The sequence below is a fragment of the Xyrauchen texanus genome, chromosome 1 (genome assembly GCF_025860055.1).
Source record: "Xyrauchen texanus isolate HMW12.3.18 chromosome 1, RBS_HiC_50CHRs, whole genome shotgun sequence".
Classification (NCBI taxonomy): Eukaryota; Metazoa; Chordata; class Actinopteri; order Cypriniformes; family Catostomidae; genus Xyrauchen; species Xyrauchen texanus.
Window position 1 is genome coordinate 21,941,234 of NC_068276.1, and position 21,990 is coordinate 21,963,223.

Here is a 21,990-nt window from a genome sequence, read left to right on the forward strand (position 1 = left end):
CTCCTCAGTCTCAAGCACTTCCTCCGTTAACATCCCATGGGAAGTCGATCGATGACCAGCACCGCTGCCTGTCTCCTCATGCACGGAGTCTGTGGTTGTCGGTTGGGACTCGCGATGATGTTTAATCGAGATTGCACTGCGAATGGACGGAACTGAAAGCACAGACGTCCTAATGGAGACCGTAGAGCAACTGGTGTCTTTCCAGCTCATGCATGTACAGCTGAACGGAGGCGCTCCGTGGGGATTCACTCTGAAAGGCGGACTGGAGCACGGGGAGCCGCTCATCATTTCCAAAGTAAGTCTGGAGATTACGACATAACTTCTGATTGGCTAATTATCTCGATACGCCCGAGTTTATACGTGTGTCCGTTACTTATGCTGCAGTTTGGATGAGTTGTAACGGTCCACTGATGGACATTTTCTGTTGTAGGCTAACTTTGCAGAAACTTAGGTGGGGGATTGATTAACATAGGATGATTTTATACACATACCGAAGTGATTCAGTTTCTCAAAATCCCCAAAACACCAAATAAATGATACAGCACATCTACTGGACATATCTTAAGTCAGTTAGGCACTATTGGAAGATCTAACTTTTCCAGTTTGTTAATTAAATATTCATGAATGTCCATTCACTATCATGTTTTAGTAAAAAAAATAAAATAAAAAATTTAGTGCATATTGTTTGCATTTTAGGTTTTCGTTTAATTGATATGCAAAAATTGCAGTTGACTTTTTGTTTGAAAGTGGATATGCAATTATATAATCAGGCTGTAGCAGTAATGATTGCTTATAGAAATGTCCCAGGATCCCCGTATGGGCACTCCATGTGCTCCTGCTTGCTGCTTTGTGTCATTGGCTTGTTCACATCTCTTCTAGATGAACCCCATCATATGAGCCACATTATTTTATTAGTTGATTTTAAATAGTGTGATCAAAGAACATATATAAGATTTCATATGACTTGCCATGACCACAAACTCAAAAACAACTTTAATTCCTTTAAAAATGTTAAAGTGCTCAATGCTTTTTACTTGAATCCACTTATGATCAACAACTGTTTCCTCCAAGTAGTTTGTTTTCCTCACAGGGAGGTAAGATTGTTTTATTCACCCTTCCACCCCCCCATTTCCCATCCAATGGCATTTGGCAAAATGTGTTGATTTATTTTTCTTCAATGAAGATGTTTTGAGAGACAAGACCCCCAGAGATCACATTCCCAGACTCTACCCCCTGAGCCGGTGGGGAGGAGGGAAGGGTGATGGGGGAAGGCTTGCATTTTTTTGTAGGTCTGAGAGAGAGGGAAGAAATTCATTTGATTTGATAGATCCTTTTACAGTGTGTGGAAGAGTTTTTCAGTTGTTGTTTTTTTTTGTACTCATCATTACATCTTGACAACTTGTAATGTGCGGAGAGTCCGGTCTGGCTGTGTTTTTATCAGGGACTAAAAACAAAATGTTTTCTAATTTTATGTGTTGTATTTTTGTTCCGGTTCCAGCGTTCCGCTGCCTCCTTTCCAATTGATAACCGGATAGAACTAAATAAAAGAACGGTTAATACATTTTCTATTGGCACTCTGTGCTAAGGGTGGGTGATATACAAGTTGCAGTGTTGCCAGATCTGGCAAAAGAAACAAGGGATCTGGGCTGCATTTCCCAAAAGCAGTAGTGGAGTATAGAAGTAGATTATAGAAACCGTTGGTGCCAGTGGTCTCTACGATCATCTTAACCCTGCGATGCTTTTGGGAAATTCAGCCCAGGTCTGGAAAAACAAGCTCAAAAAAGGGACTTGCCTCAACCAAAATAAGCAACAACAAAAAAAAAATCATTCTTCGTGCATATCGCCACCTACTGGCAGGGAGGAGAATTTGTAGGAAAAAAGGACTTTTAATATTGATCTGTTTCTCAGAAACACTTTCATATCGTGTCTGAATACAATGATTAAACCACTGGAGTCATATGGATTACTTTTATTTTGCCCATATGTGGTTTGTAATGCTTTTAAATGTTTTTTAAAAATTTTAATTTCAATTGCACTTTGAGGACCTACAGAGCTGAGATATTCTACTAAAATCTTGAATGTGTGAGGGTGAGTAAATGATGAGAGAATTAAACATTTTGGGTGAACTATTCCTTTAAATTGTGTAATTCAGCGGTTTCCTTCAGGATCAAACCACATGCTTATCATGCTCTACTAAAAAGAGTGAAGCCCCATTTTTTTGGGCAACAGGAAGTGGTGTAAATCTGAAAATTTACTGTGATAAATGTATTAGTCTTTGGTTTCATAAAAAAAAATTCCAGAACTAAATTAACCGGTTACCAGCATTTACCAATAAAGTTTTCACTCCGTTCACTCAGTTTTCGTTTCATAAACTATTTTTAGTCCCTGGTATTTAGTAAAATAAAAATCAGGCATTCATGACTTAAGGACTTGGTTAATGATGCTGGATTCGTCACTGTCTCCATAAATACAATGCAGCGGCCAGAGTTCAAACCAGATTCATAAAATATGATCATACCACTCCAGTGTTATCATCCCTAGCTGGTTACATGTTAGGTTTGTATCAGTCAAAGCTCTTAATGATTTAATCACTCAATATCTATCAGACCTGATTATCTATCAGGATCATACATTCTGTCTTTGTGTAAGTCAGGACTGTAAACTAATTTGTTTTGTCAGGCATATACCGCTAGTTAAATTCCCATAGTCTGCCTTTAGCCCTGCTGCTGCACTAGGTCTGTTTACTGGGAGCTACAGTTTCTTTTTTCCACTTAGAGGGAAAAATAAATCATTTATGGTAATTGAACAACTGGTTAAATTTTATGGTGCTTTTTTGTCACAAATTATGGTCACTGGTCACTACATGCTTTTATATTCCTTGTTCTATGTTCTATATTCCTAAAGCTGCTGTGTTTAATTTAATGTGCTTTAACACTTGGCAGTCAGGAATAATATTGTCTGTTTTATCAATTCCAGCTAGGCCTTTGACATTTCTCAATGAATCACCAGGAAGCCTGAAATGTGCTCAAGATGAACAGTAACTAGAAATAAATCTTTCTATGTGTGTCCCTGGGTTTCTGAGAGGGAGTTTTCTACTTGCGTATGAATATTATCCTTCCACCCAGCATCTATGATGTTTCAGAGGGGTTAAGGTTTTTGTAGACATGTGGACAGTCTGCAACGTTGATGCATGGCAACAATAAAGCGTTTGCCGCAAAGCTCATTTGCATGGGAAAATAATGAGTGGCGAATTTGCAGTAAGTTTGCCAGAACTGTTGATTGTTGTAAGGGAAAAGAATAGCTACACTTCGAAAGGCTGAATGCTCAGCCTTGCGTGAAACAGAATGGGACACAGAGAAAATGAAGTGTACCCTTGTCTTTTGTATTGTTTTTTTGTAGCTTCTTTTGATTTTTCCTTTAGCTTTCTCAGAGTGAGTTTTCAAAACGTGGACTCATGCATCATGTTTTTTCCCCACTTATGTTTTAACGTTATTAGAGATGCACCGATTGCAATTTTCTTGGCCGATTCCGATTTCAGATTGTGTGACCTGCCGATACTGATTTTTTTTTTTTAACGGACCGGCTTGGAATCGGAAAGACGTGAGGCTGACCGGCCGGTCACCGGTCCGGGCTGAGCATGCGGAACATCGGCTGATTCCGGTCCCTGGCCGTTCAATTATCAATGCAGCCGTGCTGCATCTAATGGGTTGAACTGGATAGGCTAACAAAAACAAACCACGTCAGCTACGTCATCATCATATCTCGCACGCATTGCACGGTTTTTGCATTTGAATTAGGGCTGTCAATCGATTAATTTTTAATCGAATTAATTACACGGTGTCCCGATTAATTAATCGCATATACAAATATTTGCTGAGAAAGCCCCTCATATAACAATAACTCAATATATAATGATTATACATATTTATATCAATATAAAATTATACATAGTTATCTTTAAATATTTGAAAATTATATACACTCACCTAAAGGATTATTAGGAACACCTGTTCAATTTCTCATTAATGCAATTATCTAATCAACCAATCACAGGGCAGTTGCTTCAATGCATTTAGGGGTGTGGTCCTGGTCAAGACAATCTCCTGAACTCCAAACTGAATGTCAGAATGGGAAAGAAAGGTGATTTAAGCAATTTTGAGCGTGGCATGGTTGTTGGTGCCAGACGGGCCGGTCTGAGTATTTCACAATCTGCTCAGTTACTGGGATTTTCACGCACAACCATTTCTAGGGTTTACAAAGAATGGTGTGAAAAGGGAAAAACATCCAGTATGCGGCAGTCCTGTGGGCGAAAATGCCTTGTTGATGCTAGAGGTCAGAGGAGAATGGGCCGACTGATTCAAGCTGATAGAAGAGCAACTTTGCCTGAAATAACCACTCGTTACAACCGAGGTATGCAGCAAAGCATTTGTGAAGCCACAACACGCACATCCTTGTGGCGGATGGGATACAACAGCAGAAGAACCCACCGGGTACCACTCATCTCCACTACAGATAGGAAAAAGAGGCTACAATTTGCAAGAGCTCACCAAAATTGGACAGTTGAAGACTGGAAAAATGTTGCCTGGTCTGATGAGTCTCGATTTCTGTTGAGACATTCAGATGGTAGAGTCAGAATTTGGCGTAAACAGAATGAGAACATGGATCCATCATGCCTTGTTACCACTGTGCAGGCTGGTGGTGGTGGTGGTGTAATGGTGTGGGGGATGTTTTCTTGGCACACTTTAGGCCCCTTAGTGCCAATTGGGCATCGTTTAAATGTCACGGCCTACCTGAGCATTGTTTCTGACCATGTCCATCCCTTTATGGCCACCATGTACCCATCCTCTGATGGCTACTTCCAGCAGGATAATGCACCATGTCACAAAGCTCGAATCATTTCAAATTGGTTTCTTGAACATGACAATGAGTTCACTGTACTAAAATGGCCCCCCCAGTCACCAGATCTCAACCCAATAGAGCATCTTTGGGATGTTGTGGAACGGGAGCTTCGTGCTCTGGATGTGCATCCCACAAATCTCCATCAACTGCAAGATGCTATCCTATCAGTATGGGCCAACATTTATAAAGAATGTTTTCAGCACCTTGTTGAATCAATGCCACGTAGAATTAAGGCAGTTCTGAAGGCGAAAGGGGGTCAAACACAGTATTAGTATGGTGTTCCTAATAATCCTTTAGGTGAGTGTATAATATATATATATATATATATAAGATTTTCAGATAATTAAAATGCATTACATTCCTGTAGCAAGAGTTAATGATTGATAAGACAATACAAAAAGCGGCTTTAGAATACAATGTATTGTTTACTACCATATTATTTATCATAAGTCAATCTTTGGAATACAGTTCACAGCAATCCATTACACAAGTGAATTTGTCAATCAGTTCGAGATTTATTATGAGGGCTTGTTTAAGAACCCGTCAATTTACACCTACATTAGACGTCTCTGGTTTGTTGCATAATAAACATAAAATGTTTAGGTCACTGTGTCAAGTTAAATATAGTTTAATATTCAATCTTTAAACACATCTTGAGATCCCTTAGATCGCATTTGCGCTCCTTCAAGTGTTTTGAACGCAAGAACGTAACGCACGTTTGTGTTGTTCTGCCTACTGAAGTGTTTTCTTCACTGTATAAACTGTGCATTGCCACACAGCTGAAGTTTCACTTACTGCCCTCTGGAGTAAACAGGTGGTACTACAAGCTTGCATCTCTCAGGAATCTTCCTTATTATGGTCCGTGGGCATGCGATTAATTGCGTAAAATTAATCGCACTGAATTAACGTGTTAAATCGACAGCCCTAATTAGAATGTGCATTTTATTTATTTTTAATTCAACGGATATTCGAAATTCAAATTTTTATTTGACAGCCCTAGTCCACATCTTTGTGTGTCATCGGAGCATGGGTATATTTCAGTTATAATGTCCCTTTTGCTTGCATATGATTGAAATGTTCTTCCAGCTAATGCTGTTAAATATACAAGACCTTCCAACTAGGTACAATAAAGAAAATATTAATTTTACTACTATAATTATTATTTTTTTTTCATCATTTTGTTCACATTTTATATTTTTAAAAATAAATAAATCCATGTATTCAATCAATAAATATGAAATTATATTGCGCCTGTAAGAGTGCATGTTAACGAGAGAGAGGACTTGAATGGCTTTATCTCATCCCTGCTATGCGTTATTGGCATTCCATGTATTTGGACACACATTACACAGAACAGCTTTACTCTCAACACCGAGTGAAAGGATCTCTCTGCTGAATACTCTACCACTATATTACACATCACTGTTGAGTGGAACATTTACCAGCCAGTAGCAAAATATATACAACATTTTAGTTGCATAGCGTGCAATTTGATTGCAAATGCGAGCGATGGATTTCCTCTCATTGTAGTGGAGGGTTACGCGTAGAGTAAAAGATCGATATTGGGATTTCAAGAATCTATATCGAGATCGTTCAAGTGAAGGTTGCGTGCGATGCATCGAAAAATCTGTATTTTTACCCACCCCTATACCTTAGCCTTTAGTATTGTTTATTGTAATATGTCATTTCCTTTGATTTGAGTCACTAGTTGGGTCTGTAGCAGGCTAATTATTTGTCAGTAAGTGTTAGCCTTCTGTTTTCTATGCTGGATCATGGCCAATCTGATAACCTCATATTCACTGGCTGGATTTTTTAACTGCTTAATCTGAAACACATGCTTTGTTGGACACATAGTCCCTGTATCTGGGTGTCCCTGTGTCTACCTGCAGCAGACTTTTGTGAGGACTTTATTTGGATGTCATCATAAACATGATATATTAAGGTTCCCTAAGTGTTGGGTTTCATTGTTTATCTCATGAGCCTTCTGGGGCACATGACTTCAGTCACTGCCTGTCCCACTGATAGGTTTTCCATCTGAATTTGAGTCAAAGCACAACATGCATGCCTGCCTGGAATCCTTTGCCCTCTGCTCCTACAGTATCTCCCATCTTTGCTCCCAGTGGCCATTTATTTAGAAACCCCTCAATAGTCTCGGTAGACATTTATCTTAAGGACCTGGTGCCAGGGGCCAATCACAATACTCCCCTGACTGTTCAACTCCTGCTCAAATTAAAATCCCACCTCGGGTCATCATGACATCAGCCAGTACCGAGATACAATGATATCAACATTTATCAACAACAAACCATTGCTGGATACACCTGGCACCTCTTACTTGTTACCAAAAAGACTGCATATTTTGTAAAAGAAATTGGAAATTCAGGTACAGGCTTGGTCTTACAACCAAAATGATGCTTTATTTTGAGCAAAACCTTTTTAGACCGTTTTCAAAGTGACTTGAACACAGCATGAAAAAACTTTGTCAGACTTGTGATATTCAAAATTTGCGGTGAAAAATTAATTTAAAGAAGAATTTCTTGTTTATTATCAACATTTTCACCCAAGAAAAACCCTAAAACCTCAAAGACTGTATATTACACTGATTGCACATCAAGAACCAGGCTGATTTATGTATAAAAAGCTCATTGTTCGATCTTTGTTAGTCATCTCTCCCTCACATTCCCTCTCTTTTTTGTCCTCCTTTTAGAGTAGAGAGAAAACATTTAGCATTTTCTCACATTTCTCTTTTTCTGCTGTGAAGTTTATGTAGACCACATGGCACTCCAGTCATCCTTTTTTCCCCACTTCTAATTGGTCAGTGGAACGTATTCTGAGGCACTGGAGTTTTGAGGTGAAAGAAAGACTACTTTGGACACAGAGATGGAAATATTTTACTGGGGCAAAATTTTATGTTATGAGTTTGCAAGTAATTTAAAGTCGCATTAGAGTGCAACAGTGACTGGCCACTATTAAGTGGCCTCTTTTCCAGAAGTATTTTTTCCATTTGTTTTCTTAGTTATTTTTTTTTTTCAATAAGAGTTCTATGCTATGAAACAAAACTTACAGCGATGAAAGGAACAACCACGTCACAAGTATGTGAAAAAGATGCAAGACTGTGTATTTAATTTCTTTAATGAGAGATTGAACTACTCATCCCACAAAACATTGCAAATGACAGACTTGAATCAGAAAGGACACTTAAGTATAAATCTTTTGACAGTTATTGAAATATAAATTGTAATATGTTTAATACACAATATTAAAATACAGTTGAAGTCAGAAGTTTACATACACTTAGGTTGAAGGCATTAAAACAAAAAAATGTTAAGCATTCCACAAATATCATATTACCAAACTATAGTTTTGTCAAGTCGTTTAGGACATCTACTTGGTGCATGACATGAGTACTTTTTCCAACAATTGTTTACAGACAGAATGTTTCACTTTTAATTGACTATATCACAATTCCAGTGGGTCAGAAGTTTACATTCACTTACCCAAGTTAATTGTGCCCTTAAGCAGCTTGGAAAATTCCATAAAATTATGTCAAGCCTTTAGATAATTAGCCAATTAGCTTCTGATAGGCTAATTGGCTAACTGGAGTCAATTGGAGGTGTACCTCTGAATAGTGTTGTCACGGTACAAAAATTTCAGTAGTCGGTTCCAATACCATTGAAATTTCACGGTACTCTATACCGTTTTCGGTACCAAAGCAAAAACGGGTTACTAAACACTCTTTTATTAACAAAGTTAACAAAACATTAGCAGCAGAACTAAGAACAGAAATATGCCATTGAGCAACACTTTAATTTAAATATATTATTTTTGAATTATAACAAAACTGTACAATGTATGCTTAAAGTATTTTAACACTTATATAAGATTTGCTTCAACATTTACTTCAAGTTTTTACCAAGTACTAAAAAAAAACAAAATAAACAAGCTTACAATAGAATGAATAAAAAACTTTTTACAAACTAATGCTTAAAGTGCTCCCATATTAATAAAGCTGCATATTGGCAATTTTCTTCACGATAAGAAATGCACAGTGACATATTATGATTAAATAAGTCTTGCTCGCGTTATAATCTAGCTGCATCAAGCGTCCGCGCTTGAGGGATGAGTATCCCCGAGGCAGAGTCCCTCTCAGCCGGGTGCAGTTTCAGTCTCTCCCCCTTAGATCGGGACATTCGCGCAACTCATTGAAGAGGCACCGACCACACAGAGAAATGCCAGTTTCTGAGTTTATAGTTATTAACATGATCTGCTTCTGTATTATTTGAACTTTAATAAAGCTATAACACATTAAAATAACTGCATTTTAAGAAGTAACGCATGTTTCCTTTAAAGAGCTCCGGCTCCTGAATTTATTATTATAATTATTTTTAATAATTCCCTAATACTTATTAGGAAATAAGATAAGATGAAGCTGTGAAAGTTTAGAGTGCATCTGGATGGTGATCTGTGTAATTCTTCTCCTCCGTCAGGCGTGAACTGGTGCTTTCACGCGTCATTACAGTTTAATGTGATTTCATGTTATGTTAAATGAGATCAAACGACTATTAGACAACGAGAAATGTTTTAGACAATTTTGTATTTTCGACGTTGTCGATAATGTCGACTAATCGTTTCAGCCCTAATGCAAATTATAATATGCTTTTAAACTCACCTGCTTTATTTGCTTGAATAAATCCGGGTGTCTGTCTTTCATGGGCTTTATTAAGTTTGATGTGTTTCCTCCTTTCGTCAGAAAATTGTGAAAGCAGCGTTTACAAATAGGTTTTTGCTGATCTATGTCGTTTCCCTTTTCATCAGGTTTGGAAATCAAGAATTTCCAAACCTGGCTTTTTCCACTTTTCATTTCGACAAGATTAAATTGAGACTCAGCAGAAGCAGCTTTGCTTGTCGTCATCTTTTGCTTGTTGTGAGTGTTCGAAAGTTCCCGGCTCTGATTGGGAACCGGGTAGACTCGGTACTCCGGTACCTTCAGAAATTCTGGTATCGTACTTTTTTTTTTTGGAGTACTGACTTGGTACCGGAGGACTGGTATTTTTGACAACACTACCTCTGAATGTATTTTAAGGCATACCTTCAAACTCGGTGCCTCTTTGCTTGGCATCATGGGAAAATCTAAAGAAATCAGCCAAGACCACAGAAAAATTCTGAGTTCATCCACAGTTCTGGTTCATACTTGGGAACAATTTCCAAACACCTGAAGGTATCACATTCATCTGTACAAGCAATATAAACATAAGCAAGTATAAACATTATGGGACCACGCAGCCATCAAACCACTCAGGAAGGAGATGCATTCTGTCTCCTAGAGATGAATGTAGTTTGGTGAAAAAAGTGAAAATAAATCCCAGAACAGCAGCAAAGGACCTTGTGAAGATGCTGGAGGAAATGGGTAGACAAGTATCTATATCCACAGTAAAACGAGTCCTATATCGACATTACCTGAAAGGCTGCTCAGCAAGGAAGAAGCCATTGCTCCAAAACCACTATAAAAAAGCCAAACTACAGTTTACAAGTGCACATGGGGACAAAGATCTTTCTTTCTGGAGAAATGTCCTCTGGTCTGATGAAACAAAAATTTTACTGTTTGGCCATAATGTCCATCGATATGTTTGGAGGAAAAAGGGTGAGGCTTGCAAGTCGAAAAACACCATCCCAACCGTGAAGCATGGGGGTGACAGCATCATGTTATGGGGGTGCTTTGCTGCTGGAGGGACTGGTGCACTTCACAAAATTGATGGCATCATGAGAAAGGAAAATTAAGTGGATAAATTGACACAACATCTCAAGACATCAGCCAGGAAGTTAAAGCTTGATCGCAAATTGGTCTTCCAAATGGATAATGTTCATCCAAAGTTGTGGTAAAATGGCTTAAGGACAACATAGTCAAGGTATTGGAGTGGCCATCACAAAGCCCTGACCTCAATCTGATAGAAAATTTGTGGGCAGAACTGAAAAAGCATGTGCGAGCAAGGAGGCCTACAAACCTGACTCAGTTACACCAGTTCTGTCTGGAGGAATGGGCCACAATTCCAGCAACTTATTGTGAGAAGCTTGTGGAAGGCTACTCAAAATATTTGACCCAAGTTAAACAATTTAAAGGCAATGCAACCAAATACTAACAAAGTGTATGTAAACTTCTGACCCACTGGGAATGTGATGAAATAAATAATTCTCTCTACTATTATTCTGACATTTCACAATCTTAAAATAAATAGTGATCCTAACTGACCTAATACAGGGAATTTTTCTACAATTAAATGTCAGGAATTGTGAAAAACTGAGTTTAAATGTATTTGGCTAAGGTGTAGGTAAACTTCTGACTTTAACTGTATCATACATGCTTTATGGGAGTCAATGCAGAGCTCTTTTGCTACAATTCCTGTTTCCATGGTAACAGCGACTTCTGTAATTTTGTGATTTTTGATTCAGGAATACGGGTGGTGTAGTTCTTATCCCGGAATTCAGCCATTCATAGTCATTTAAAAAAAATGATATCACACTAATCACAAAAAGTGTGTGTGTGTGTGTGTGTGTGTGGTGTTTTTGTTTTTTTGTAATGGAGAAAATTAATGGGATATTTATTTTTGAATCTAGTTGCACCCTTAAGCAATATACTCTATGCATGTTTGTGAACGCAGACGCTTCTACCTATGCAAGCTCAATTTCGTAAGTTGTTGCTTGCTAAATGTGTCAGACCACAATTCATAATGTGCCCCAAGTATGTGTTGCTTTCACAAGGGGGGCAGTAGCGGATCTTCATGGCAGAGCTACTGTTTAAATGTAAAAGTCAATATATTATTGCAACTTACTTGAATAAGTTTAAAGACACATTCTTTTGAAGGTAACTCTATCACCCCCTTGTGTACTGTGGTTTGTTACCACCACAGTAATACAAGAACGTGCAGTAAGCATGTTTAACCAGACTGCTCGTAAAGAACTTGCTTAATGTAGTGTTTTTGGCCTTAGCTCTTCTTTTCACTTCCATTTGTTTCATCCCTTTGTTTAAAGTAATCTCTTTGTTACAGTGGGATTGCTTCCCCTTTTGTGTTATTCAGTAACAGCATACTTCTGGTTCTGGAGAGCTTCCCAAATTTGAATATATCAGATTTGATCTGCTCTATGGAGAGCTCAGTACTGAGAGGTAATGTTTTAGCAAATTGATTTAATTGAGTAAATATATTGTTTCTTTGATTATTTGTTAAAAGGCTGTTTGTTTGAGTAGTGTTTTGATTGTGGTGAAGTCCGCAGCTGGTTATGGGTGTGGGAAGGATCTGATATGTGATAGGAATGTGAGCTTGGATCCCATTGCCATTGCCTTGGGCAGAGAGGCTTTGATGGTGAGAGAGATATTGGGGCCTTATTGCCTGAGCCCCTCCACCACAAACACTCACCAGTGTTTCCACATAGTCCCTTAACAGAGCCGGTAGTGAGAGGACTTTTAATCAGTGAAGAGTGTGTGTGCTGGTTATGTGAGGTTGTATGTGTTTGTTCTCCGAGTGAATGGTTAAACTGAATTGGAAAGGTTGTGGTAAAGCATAGTTGTCATTGATTGGAATTGGATATATTGAGATGTTTATGTGTTTCCCACTTTGATTTTATTACACATTTGCTGTTTACACATTCACATCAGCTTGAAAAAATGCTAATTTATGGTTCCCTCTGTATTTTCTGTGAAGACACAAGGTGGAGTGGTGGTGGCGTAGTGGCTAAAGCACAGGGCTGTTAATCAGATGGTCGCTGGTTCTAACCCCACAGCCACCACCATTGTGTCCTTGAGCAAGGCACTTAACTCCAGGTTGTTCCAGAGGGATTGTCCCTGTAATAATTGCACTGTAAGTCGCTTTGGATAAAAGCGTCTGCCAAATGCATAAATGTAAACGTAAATGTAAGGTAAATGATAATCAAGGAGTCAGATTTCAAGCTTCGGCTTTGTTCTGCAGGGGACCTCACCAGATCAAACGCTCAACCAAAAGCTTGTCGGCCAAGCTTGTATCCAACATTTGGGCTCAAACAGCCATCAAAACCACTCAAGTTCTTTTTGCTTCCAGGGAGGTGAGTCCAGGGGAGGGGTAGATGTGTGTGTGTAGAAGAGGTTTGCTGAGGGAACAAGTTCACTTCACACACATTACAACCTCAAATGGTCCACTATGGCCCTATTCATAAACGACAGGAAACCGATGGATGACCGGTCCTAAAATGAGCCATCAAGATGCCTCTCCACTCCCTCTTATGTCTGCTATGACAGTGATGGATCAATCCAAGTTAACTTTGGTCCAAAGGTTGCTCTCAGATATTCTCCATTGTCCTTTTTGGAAACAGCGACTGCTATATGTCAAATATTTGCAATTGAGGCTTTAATAGAGCAATCTCTGAGTGATAGGATCACATTCAGCACGTCAAACATCCAGGTTTGTTTGTATTTGGACTATAATTTAACACACACACTTTCATTGCTCTAATTCAGGGTTTTCCAATAGGGGGGTTCGCAAATGATCTTCTAAAAAATAAGTTGTTTAAAGGACTTACAAACAACATGTAAAAAGTACCCATTATAAATGGGTAGTTGATATAAAATTGTCCACAGCGTGACATGATTTAATTTATAAAACTAATTTAAACAAAACATCTCCAATTCTTCCATAATTATACATGCAGTTTCTTTGACCTCATAAATTGAGAGACTGCATGGAATATTTGTACTTGTAAAAAAAATAATTGTCACACCGTAGGACCATTGAAATGATCTAGTGAAATTAAAAAGATGTTTAAAAATTGTGAAAAACTTAAAAGATGCTGACCGGTCACAGGACCAAAGATATAGGCCGACACATTCCCTTACATATGTACATTTGAACCTTAAATCTTAAAGTTGAATAAATAACAGTTCATGGATATATCACTGCATACTCTTTGATTGACAATTAGCTTTACAAAAAATCTCAGGGGCTACTTCAAGTAAATCATTTTGGCTATATAGGTTCAGCTGATACAAAAGTTTGGGAAGCCTTGCTCTAATAACAGCCCAGCTCACCGAAGTAGGCTAATGTGTTGCCTAGTGCACTGGGAAGTGGTTTGATGTTCCTTTAATTTTCCTCTCATTGAACTTTGCTAAAGCAAAGACAATATCAGCCCATCAGGAGGCTTCTTCCTGGCTGCACTTCAAAAATGGCTTCTCACCTCTCCAAGAGAGAGACCTTGTTATGAGAGCACAAACACTGCTGTTTCTGGACCTGCATCAAAAGATAGAGGTTCTTTGGGATGTTTGTGGAAATGTCCACCAGCAGAGATCTATGTTGTCCTGATAGCCTAAAGAATGGATGTTTAAGTGAGTCTAATAAGCTTTACTGATTTAATGTGATCAAGTAACCCAACAATAAAGCCAACTTGTTGATCTGGGTGTCATGTATGTGATTCGTGGTAGAGGTCGACCGATTAATCGGACGATTTTTTTGCATTTTTTACATAATCGGCATCGGCCAATATCCACGCATATCAAGCCGATTATTAGGCAGGCGCCTCTGTGGGCAGCCTAGTGTTGTTGTGGAACACGTGTTCGACGCACGCTGCCCCTAGAGTCATTTTCCCCTAGAGTGAGCAGACCTCATCCGGTGCCTAAGGAAGGAGCTAAATTCCTTGGAGAAAACAGTAAGGATTAAATTTGTATAAATTCTTTAGAATTAATTTAAAACTTTTGATATGTTACTGCCAACTTCAAGAAAAACGTGACACACGATAGTTGACATGACGTTCAGCTACTTTGGATATTGATAGCGTAGTTGAAGTTGCATTATCACAGCAGAAGGGTTGCTATCATGTCACAATAAGTAAGCAAGAATTTTGCAATTACAGACAGTGAATCTGAGACTTTTATTTGTTCTGTTTGTGTGTCTTATATTTGAGAGGGTTGTCACTCAATGCAGAGAAATATGTAATAAAAAAAGATACCAGTACACTATAGGCTATTGAAGGACTGGCTTTGGTAAGCTCGGACGTTATCGGTTCTGCTGTCGGTACTGGAGAAATTTAAGAAAATACATTTATTATTGCTATAATGAGAAAGGTATTTTATCTCGCCAGACATTTTTATGTAGGCCTATAATAATATGAAACCATTCGTCTGTGATGCAATTTAACTATTCGCAGTCAGAGATGGAGAGAGAGAACTCGCTCACGCGATGCCACAGCGAGCACAAAACGAGCCCTGCATAATGAGTGACAGAACTAAACATTCAGACGTAGCCTGGTTTAGATCTGTGATTATTAGTCTGATTTTATTTTAGATTTCATCTTCCAAAGATTATAAAAAGAATATTTATACATAAGTCGCATTCTGTCTAGCACAACTTCCTTCCCTTCACAGCGGTGCACTGACATTTCTCCCTAAAACTCAAACTTAACGTCAGAATCAGCACGATCGGTTATTGTTGTAAAATGCAGTCTAGCTACTGTTGCTAAATTGCGGGACGCGTTTAATAATAAAGAGCGCAAGAGATACCGTTCCCAAGGCGGCGCGCGCTCCGAAACACACCGCAACGAGACAAGCAAACTATAGGCTACTTTGGGTTTCATGCGTCTAAACGATCAAATATACACAAAAATATGTCAAAACGACCGGCTTGGAGATTCACTTAAACACAGTTTATGTCTTAAATGGACGTAGTTATGGAAATAGTTTGGAGAAAATATGCTGCATCAAGAGCCTATTAGATCTGAATTCGGTCTTAAAGGGGAAGCTGTCTATTAAACATGTGACGATTGAGCAATTACTGCGAATCAAACAACAAAAGGCAAAGAGAAAATCACTTACAGCTCTTGAATGAATAACTTCTGCATTAATGAGCATTAATCTGCATTAATCTATCAATGATAAACTATGCAGTGTTATTTTACAATTGATTACTTTATTAGATTTCTTTTTAGACCACACCTGAACAGTAATGTTAGTAGACCTTCCTGAAATAAAATTTTATATATATATATATATAACAAAAAGAACCGTTAAGAATACCGTTAAAGTACCGGATCGATAAGCAGTATCGGTAAGATAGTAATACCATTAAAACCTTAACGATACCCATCCCTAGTTATGCCTGTGCTTCTCTTGGATGCTCTGAATATTGGATTACGTGTCTGGATTGCCCCTTAATTAAAGCTGCATTTGGATCTCAACCTTCGTGTCTCGGAGCAGTTCGTAGCACCTGCTTTGTTTATTTAATATATTTGTTATACATTATTTATACAATATGTTTTTACATTATACATTTTTAATTTTAAGTGTACAAGTGCAGATTGGTCAAGTGTTCAATAAATGTATTTGTTCAGAAATGTTGTCTATCTTAAGTAATTATGTGTGTTACATTTTATCTTTCAAATAAAAGGTTCAAATAAGAGGTTAAAAACAAGCACATATCGGCCAAATATCGGCCAAAATAAATCGGCAGCATTAATCGGCCATCGGCCGACCCGGATTTCAAAAGATCGGCATCGGCCTGAAAAAACCAATATCGGTCGACCTCTAATTCGTGGTATGTTAATTTTCATTTAGGGGTTAGCGTTAGGTTTCCAATATTTCCATTTTAAACTGCTAGTAATCTGCAAAGTTTAAACTCTTGTTGATTGACACGTGAAGGGTGGCATTTCGCTACTGTCTGGGATGCATACAGGACGGATTAGCATTTACACATCAAATCTGATGTGGTCACATGGGAAGTGATTTTTGTGATCCATTCACAAAACATTTTAAACTCCGTTTAGACCTGTATTAAGCACTGACCACATATGATCAGATCACCCCAATTGTATCTTAATACCAGGTGTAAATGGGGTCATGATCTCAGAGCTTTCTATGAGTACGTTTACATGGGCATGTTTGATTGACAATGAGAGCACTCATGTTTAAGGGAGTGAAGCTAAAAGCACTCATGATGGTACAAACAGAATCGCTTCACACAACGTCTGATTTTCATTACTCATGTTACATAGTGTGTACTCAGATTTGTATTTGCATGATTATTTGTTGTTTTTATACCCGTTAGCAGCCCTTTATCCTCTTCCTGCTCACTCTGCAGCAAGTCAGAATTACTACCATAATTACTCTAGAAAATGTGCAACTCTGTCAGGGCTGATCACTGATATAAGTCGAAGATTGGCTGATTTCGATCAGTGCACACCTATTTTATTCACTTTCATCCTTAAAATATATGTGGAAAGAGTAATAATACCATTTAGACTTAGGAGAGATGTTTTGGATAAATAGACAATTAAGAAAATACAGGTTTTTCTATATTTTCCTTGCAATCATTGTTATTTAAGGTTTGTTGTCTGAATATTTGAAACAGTTCTGTATCTGTACCTGTCATTTGCTTCACGCTGCATATTCAATAAAAATCATGCTTTCTGCCTCATTCTATGAATGGTATCCACATGAGATTAAGAAAAGAAGCTGTTATAACAACTCTATAATAATTAAAAGATAGATAATGTGTCATTTGTTCCGTTTACATTCTGCATTCATGCTAACCTTGGCCAAAGGATTCATCTGCTTCCCTCTTTTATTGCGTTTTATGATAGAATGCATGAAAATATTCCACGTAAGATCATAAAGTAATTTTTTTATTAAGAAAGAAATGTGATACTACTGCAAAGGTGAAGGGCCATGCTGTAAGATCGCTTTAAACAGAATTTCCAAAAAAGTATTTCCCAGCAATTAGGCCACTATAATTTGCTTAAAAGATAGTTCTCCCAAAAATAAAATCTAGTCATCATATGCTTAAATTCGGTATGTCTTTTATTTCATCTGTAAAACATAAAACGAGACCGTCGAGCTCCAAAAATGTAAAAAAGGAATGTCAAATTGGTAATTTTTTTGATTGTGCGCTATGTTGTCTTCTGAAGCTGTACAATAGCCTTTTTATGAGAAACAAACCACAATGTATTTAAAACATTCTTAGAAACACAACTTCTTGTACAGTGATTTTACAGATGTTAATTGCATTAATAGTTGAGACATTTTAGTAGGACATATTTAACCTACATCAGTTTTTATTGTAAGTGCTTTTTTGTGGTGTGAGTTGTTGTTTAAAGTGTAATCATGATCCATGAGTATGTGTATATATATTGTTGGGAAATGTTTGGCCACGGCTGAACCCCCCACCCCCCATCACATATCAGACCAGATCACCACTCATGTTTGGCTGGTCTACAAGTTTAATAAGGTAGTTCATGCAAATGGCATTTGGCCATTGACACTGTTAAAGGCAAACAATTTGAGGAATGTGATAAAATGTTTCTCCACAGAGAGGCATTCCTTCCTCATTGTCTCTCCTTAAAACAAAACATGCACTGTTAAACTGTGTGTGATGACAGAGTTACTTTTTAAATGTGTTCCTCGCCAGCTTTATTTATTTGCCCTTTTCTTAATTGTTATTTGTTTTCCACTGCATTTGTTTGTTTAATTTCTTTCGTCTTTAATTTGTTCCTGTGTATGTGCTTTCACATTAACCTCTCCTGTGAATATAGGTCACTGGCTGCTGAATCAGTTGCAGTGTTGACCCATGTCTGTGTGTCACACCTTTTAAAGTCTTACAGCACAATGGAACTTCAGACTCACTTGGGCTACAAACTTAGCTCAACACACTGAGGTAGCCCTCTCTTATTTCCCCCCTCCTTATCGTGAATGAAGCCTTTGTCGTACTCACACTGGCTCTCCCAGCTTTTCTCTATGTCTCTCTCTCTCTCTCTCTTTGGGCCACCACCCCCACTCTTCTGTCTCTCCTCATAAATGAAGGAGCGACAAGCCAGCAGCAATATTCTCACCCACTCTGACCTTGAATGCCACTTCTTCAGGTTAGCCTACGTTCTCTTACTTGGGAAGAAATCTCCCTTCCTGCGGTCTGGATTCTTCGCTCCCATCTCCTACCCATCTATCAGATCATGACAGCTCAAGGAAAGAGGTGTCCCAGCCTGCACTTGTGACCTCAGATATGAAAGGAAAACATTCTGATAATCACATTGTTTCTGCTTTGCTGTAACGCTACGGTATTTTCTTGGCTCAAGATAAGAACTATGAGCATGGAAAATTTGGGGAGGATAATACATACGTCAGTCAGTTGGGTTGCGTTGTTGATTGGTGGCTGAAGTCCTTGTTAAACAGTTGACAAGGTCAGTGCTGCAGAGGAGGGGGTTACTTGGGGTGTTGCAACCTCATTCTTCTCTCTTTTATGAACAGCAGAAGACTGCGACTTAACACTGGATGCTTGAATGCATTCACTGACCACCAGCTTACTGAGCTTTGAATACTCATCAATTCCTGTTGTGTCACAGGAATGCCTTCATCAAAAGGGTTGGGAATCGAGAACCAATTCCATAAAAAATGTCTATTGTAGGGGGGCCTGGGTAGCAGAGTGAGTAAAGACGCCGACTACCACTCCTGGAGTTTGCGAGTTCGAATCCCAGGGCGTGCAGAGTGACTCCAGCCAGGTCTCCTAAGCAACCAAATTGGCCCGGTTGCTAGGGAGGGTAGTGTCCCCAGATGTTCTGAATTTTTTTGGTATTTTTTTTTCTCCAACCCTTCTACGAAGCCCAGCGGGAGTTGGAAGTAGATCAGTATCCAACTTTGAACCTTGTTGTGTTGTGGCATGAGAAGCTGACACGTCATTCCCAGCCAGTAAGCACTGACATGCCTTATCAAGCCACCATCCGCCAGCGCCACTTGGAGTGGATTGGCAAGAAGGTCCAGATTCAGCCACTCCATAAACTGGCAATATTCCTGTGGCAGTTAAGAGTTGGATCGCAAGCTATCGAGCAACTGGTGGAAATGCGACTAGGAGCCAGCTAGCTGCCCGCCGCCACCAGCAACTAAAAAAAAACACTGTCAAACTTCGAATTGGAGTGGGAGAATGTCGCCCAGGGTGATGACACCGCTGTGGATGAAGTTCACATATACCTCAACCTTAACCAGAAAACGGAATTTGATGACCGAGATTTGCTGGGTTGGTGGAGTGAACATGAGAAGACACTTCCTTTGTTGTCAAGACTCGCCCGTCATGTGTTGAGCATTCCTGCAAGCAGCAGTAGCAGCGAACGCGTTTTCAGAACAGCAGGGAGGATGATGGAGGAGAGGAGAACAGCTCTGAAGCCTTCAATGGTGGATGCGATTTATTTTTCTTCAGAACACCGCCAATAAACAGTGACTGTTCAGCCTGTACACAGTTCAACGGTTTATTATTTATTTTTTACGTTAGCCAGTTGGCGAAGAGTTCTTTGAAACATTGTTCTCCAGTTTCTGTAAAGTTACTTTACATCAAAGAAAGGTAGGCGTACATCTTTATTTACTTATTTGCTGCTGGATCACATAGCTTGGCTATTATCTACTGCACGCTTATACTTTTCTGTAATGGGTAGTCAGTAATAATATTTGTGGGCATGATTGCCTGTGGCACTGTAACTATATTTGAGGCCTATAATAACTTTACATATTAGCATGTGTGTTTGCGTGTATTAGAGAGAGCACGCGCGTCAGAGAGCTTAAATATTGGCGTCTGGCTCGGGCAGAATAATTACAGATGTTTTCGGGCTGGGGTCGGGCTAGGGCTTGAACACTACGGGCCAGGGCCGGGCTAGGGCTGGAGTTTATGGCCTGTGCAGGGCTCTACCCTCATGCCATCCCAGATGTGTATGACTGTCTATCTTCAACAGAATGCAAGCAAAGATTTTTGGATATTTCAGATCTGTAGGTCCATAAAGTCAAGTAATTTTTATTGGTATAGCGCTTTTCACAAAACACATTGTTTCAAAGCATTTTTAAATCATGCTTTAACAGAAAACAAAACATTTTATATCCAGAAAATTTTAGAGTCATTATTGTATAGTTGATTATTATTGTCAGTTGTATATAAAAATAAATAAATAATTAAGTAAATAATAATTGTATTTATAACCCCAGTGAGCAAGCCAAAGGCGACTGTGGTGAGGAACACAAAACTCCATAAAATGCAAGAGAATACAGTAAGTTTCCATCATAAAAGTAATCCATACGACTCCAAAAATAAGAAATGGATAAATATTTAAAACTTTTTTTTGCTAAAAATGTTTGATTCCGGCCAGCTATTTTTTGCATGTTGACTAGGGTGGAGTTCAAACTGCCTCTCGCGTGACATTAGTAAGCCTCCTCTGCATAGATATTCATAATTCACACCTTATTATCAGCTGTTCCTTTGGACCACGATACTGTTCCACCACAAAAGCGGTTTATGCAGCAGTCTGAACAAAGAGCTCGGTCTGAGGCATCTCCTCCACTTACTCACTTGCATTCAAACCAATTCAAACAACTCTCCTTGTTGACCAATCCAAGATGGTGCCGCAGTTGACGTAACCAAACCAGTTAAATTTGGCATCAACGTGTGATTATCTATGCTCCTCTGTTGTACAAAATACTGCTTTTCTGGATTTTTCATATTTCCTGCATCAGTTCTCTAACTTTCCAATGCACTTGCGTCACGAGAGAGGCAGCGTGTATTCAACCCTTATAACAGAGCTGGCTGCACCTAGCATTTTGCTTCAGATAACATTATTTAATCCACTGGAGTCAGTGGATTAAATATGGATTACTTTTATGATGGCTAAATTAGCTTTTTGGAGCTTCAAAATTTGGCACACATTCACTTGCCATTTTATGGACCTACAGAGCTGAAATATAATTTTGAATATCTAAAAATCTTCATTGTGTTCTGAAGAAGATAGAAATTCACACATCTGGGATGGCATGAAGGTGAGTAAATTATGAGAGAATAAAATGTTTTGGGTGAACTATCCATTTAAGTTAGACTTTGTTTGGAACAATTGAACAAATTGTAAATGTTATTATTAGGGATGCACCAAAACTACACGTTACATTTATAAAAAGAGTAGACAGAAAATAATTGCATAAAAAAATGTGTAGGCTATTAAGAAAACTAACTACTCCATAATGCAGCAGAAAAATTAACAGTAATTACAGTGAAAATCTTCAGTAAACATGAAGCCAGTTCTGCATGCTGCGCATGCAGACTATGTATTAAATTAGTTAATGGATCC

General features: G+C 38.6%; 1 protein-coding gene across 2 annotated transcripts in view; it reads left to right on the forward strand.

Annotated features, from left to right (window-relative positions):
• The window catches only part of LOC127644396 (protein Shroom4-like), a 75,819-nt gene continuing 53,829 nt past the window's right edge, over positions 1–21,990 (forward strand). Inside the window, exon 1 of one of the 2 annotated variants that reach the window (XM_052127542.1) lies at positions 1–295. In XM_052127542.1, coding sequence (XP_051983502.1) covers positions 143–295 — 153 coding nt within the window. In that variant the 5' untranslated portion in view covers positions 1–142. Of the gene's footprint in view, positions 296–20,155; positions 20,229–21,990 lie in introns of those variants that run through there. The other variant, XM_052127575.1, reaches the window with a different exon arrangement.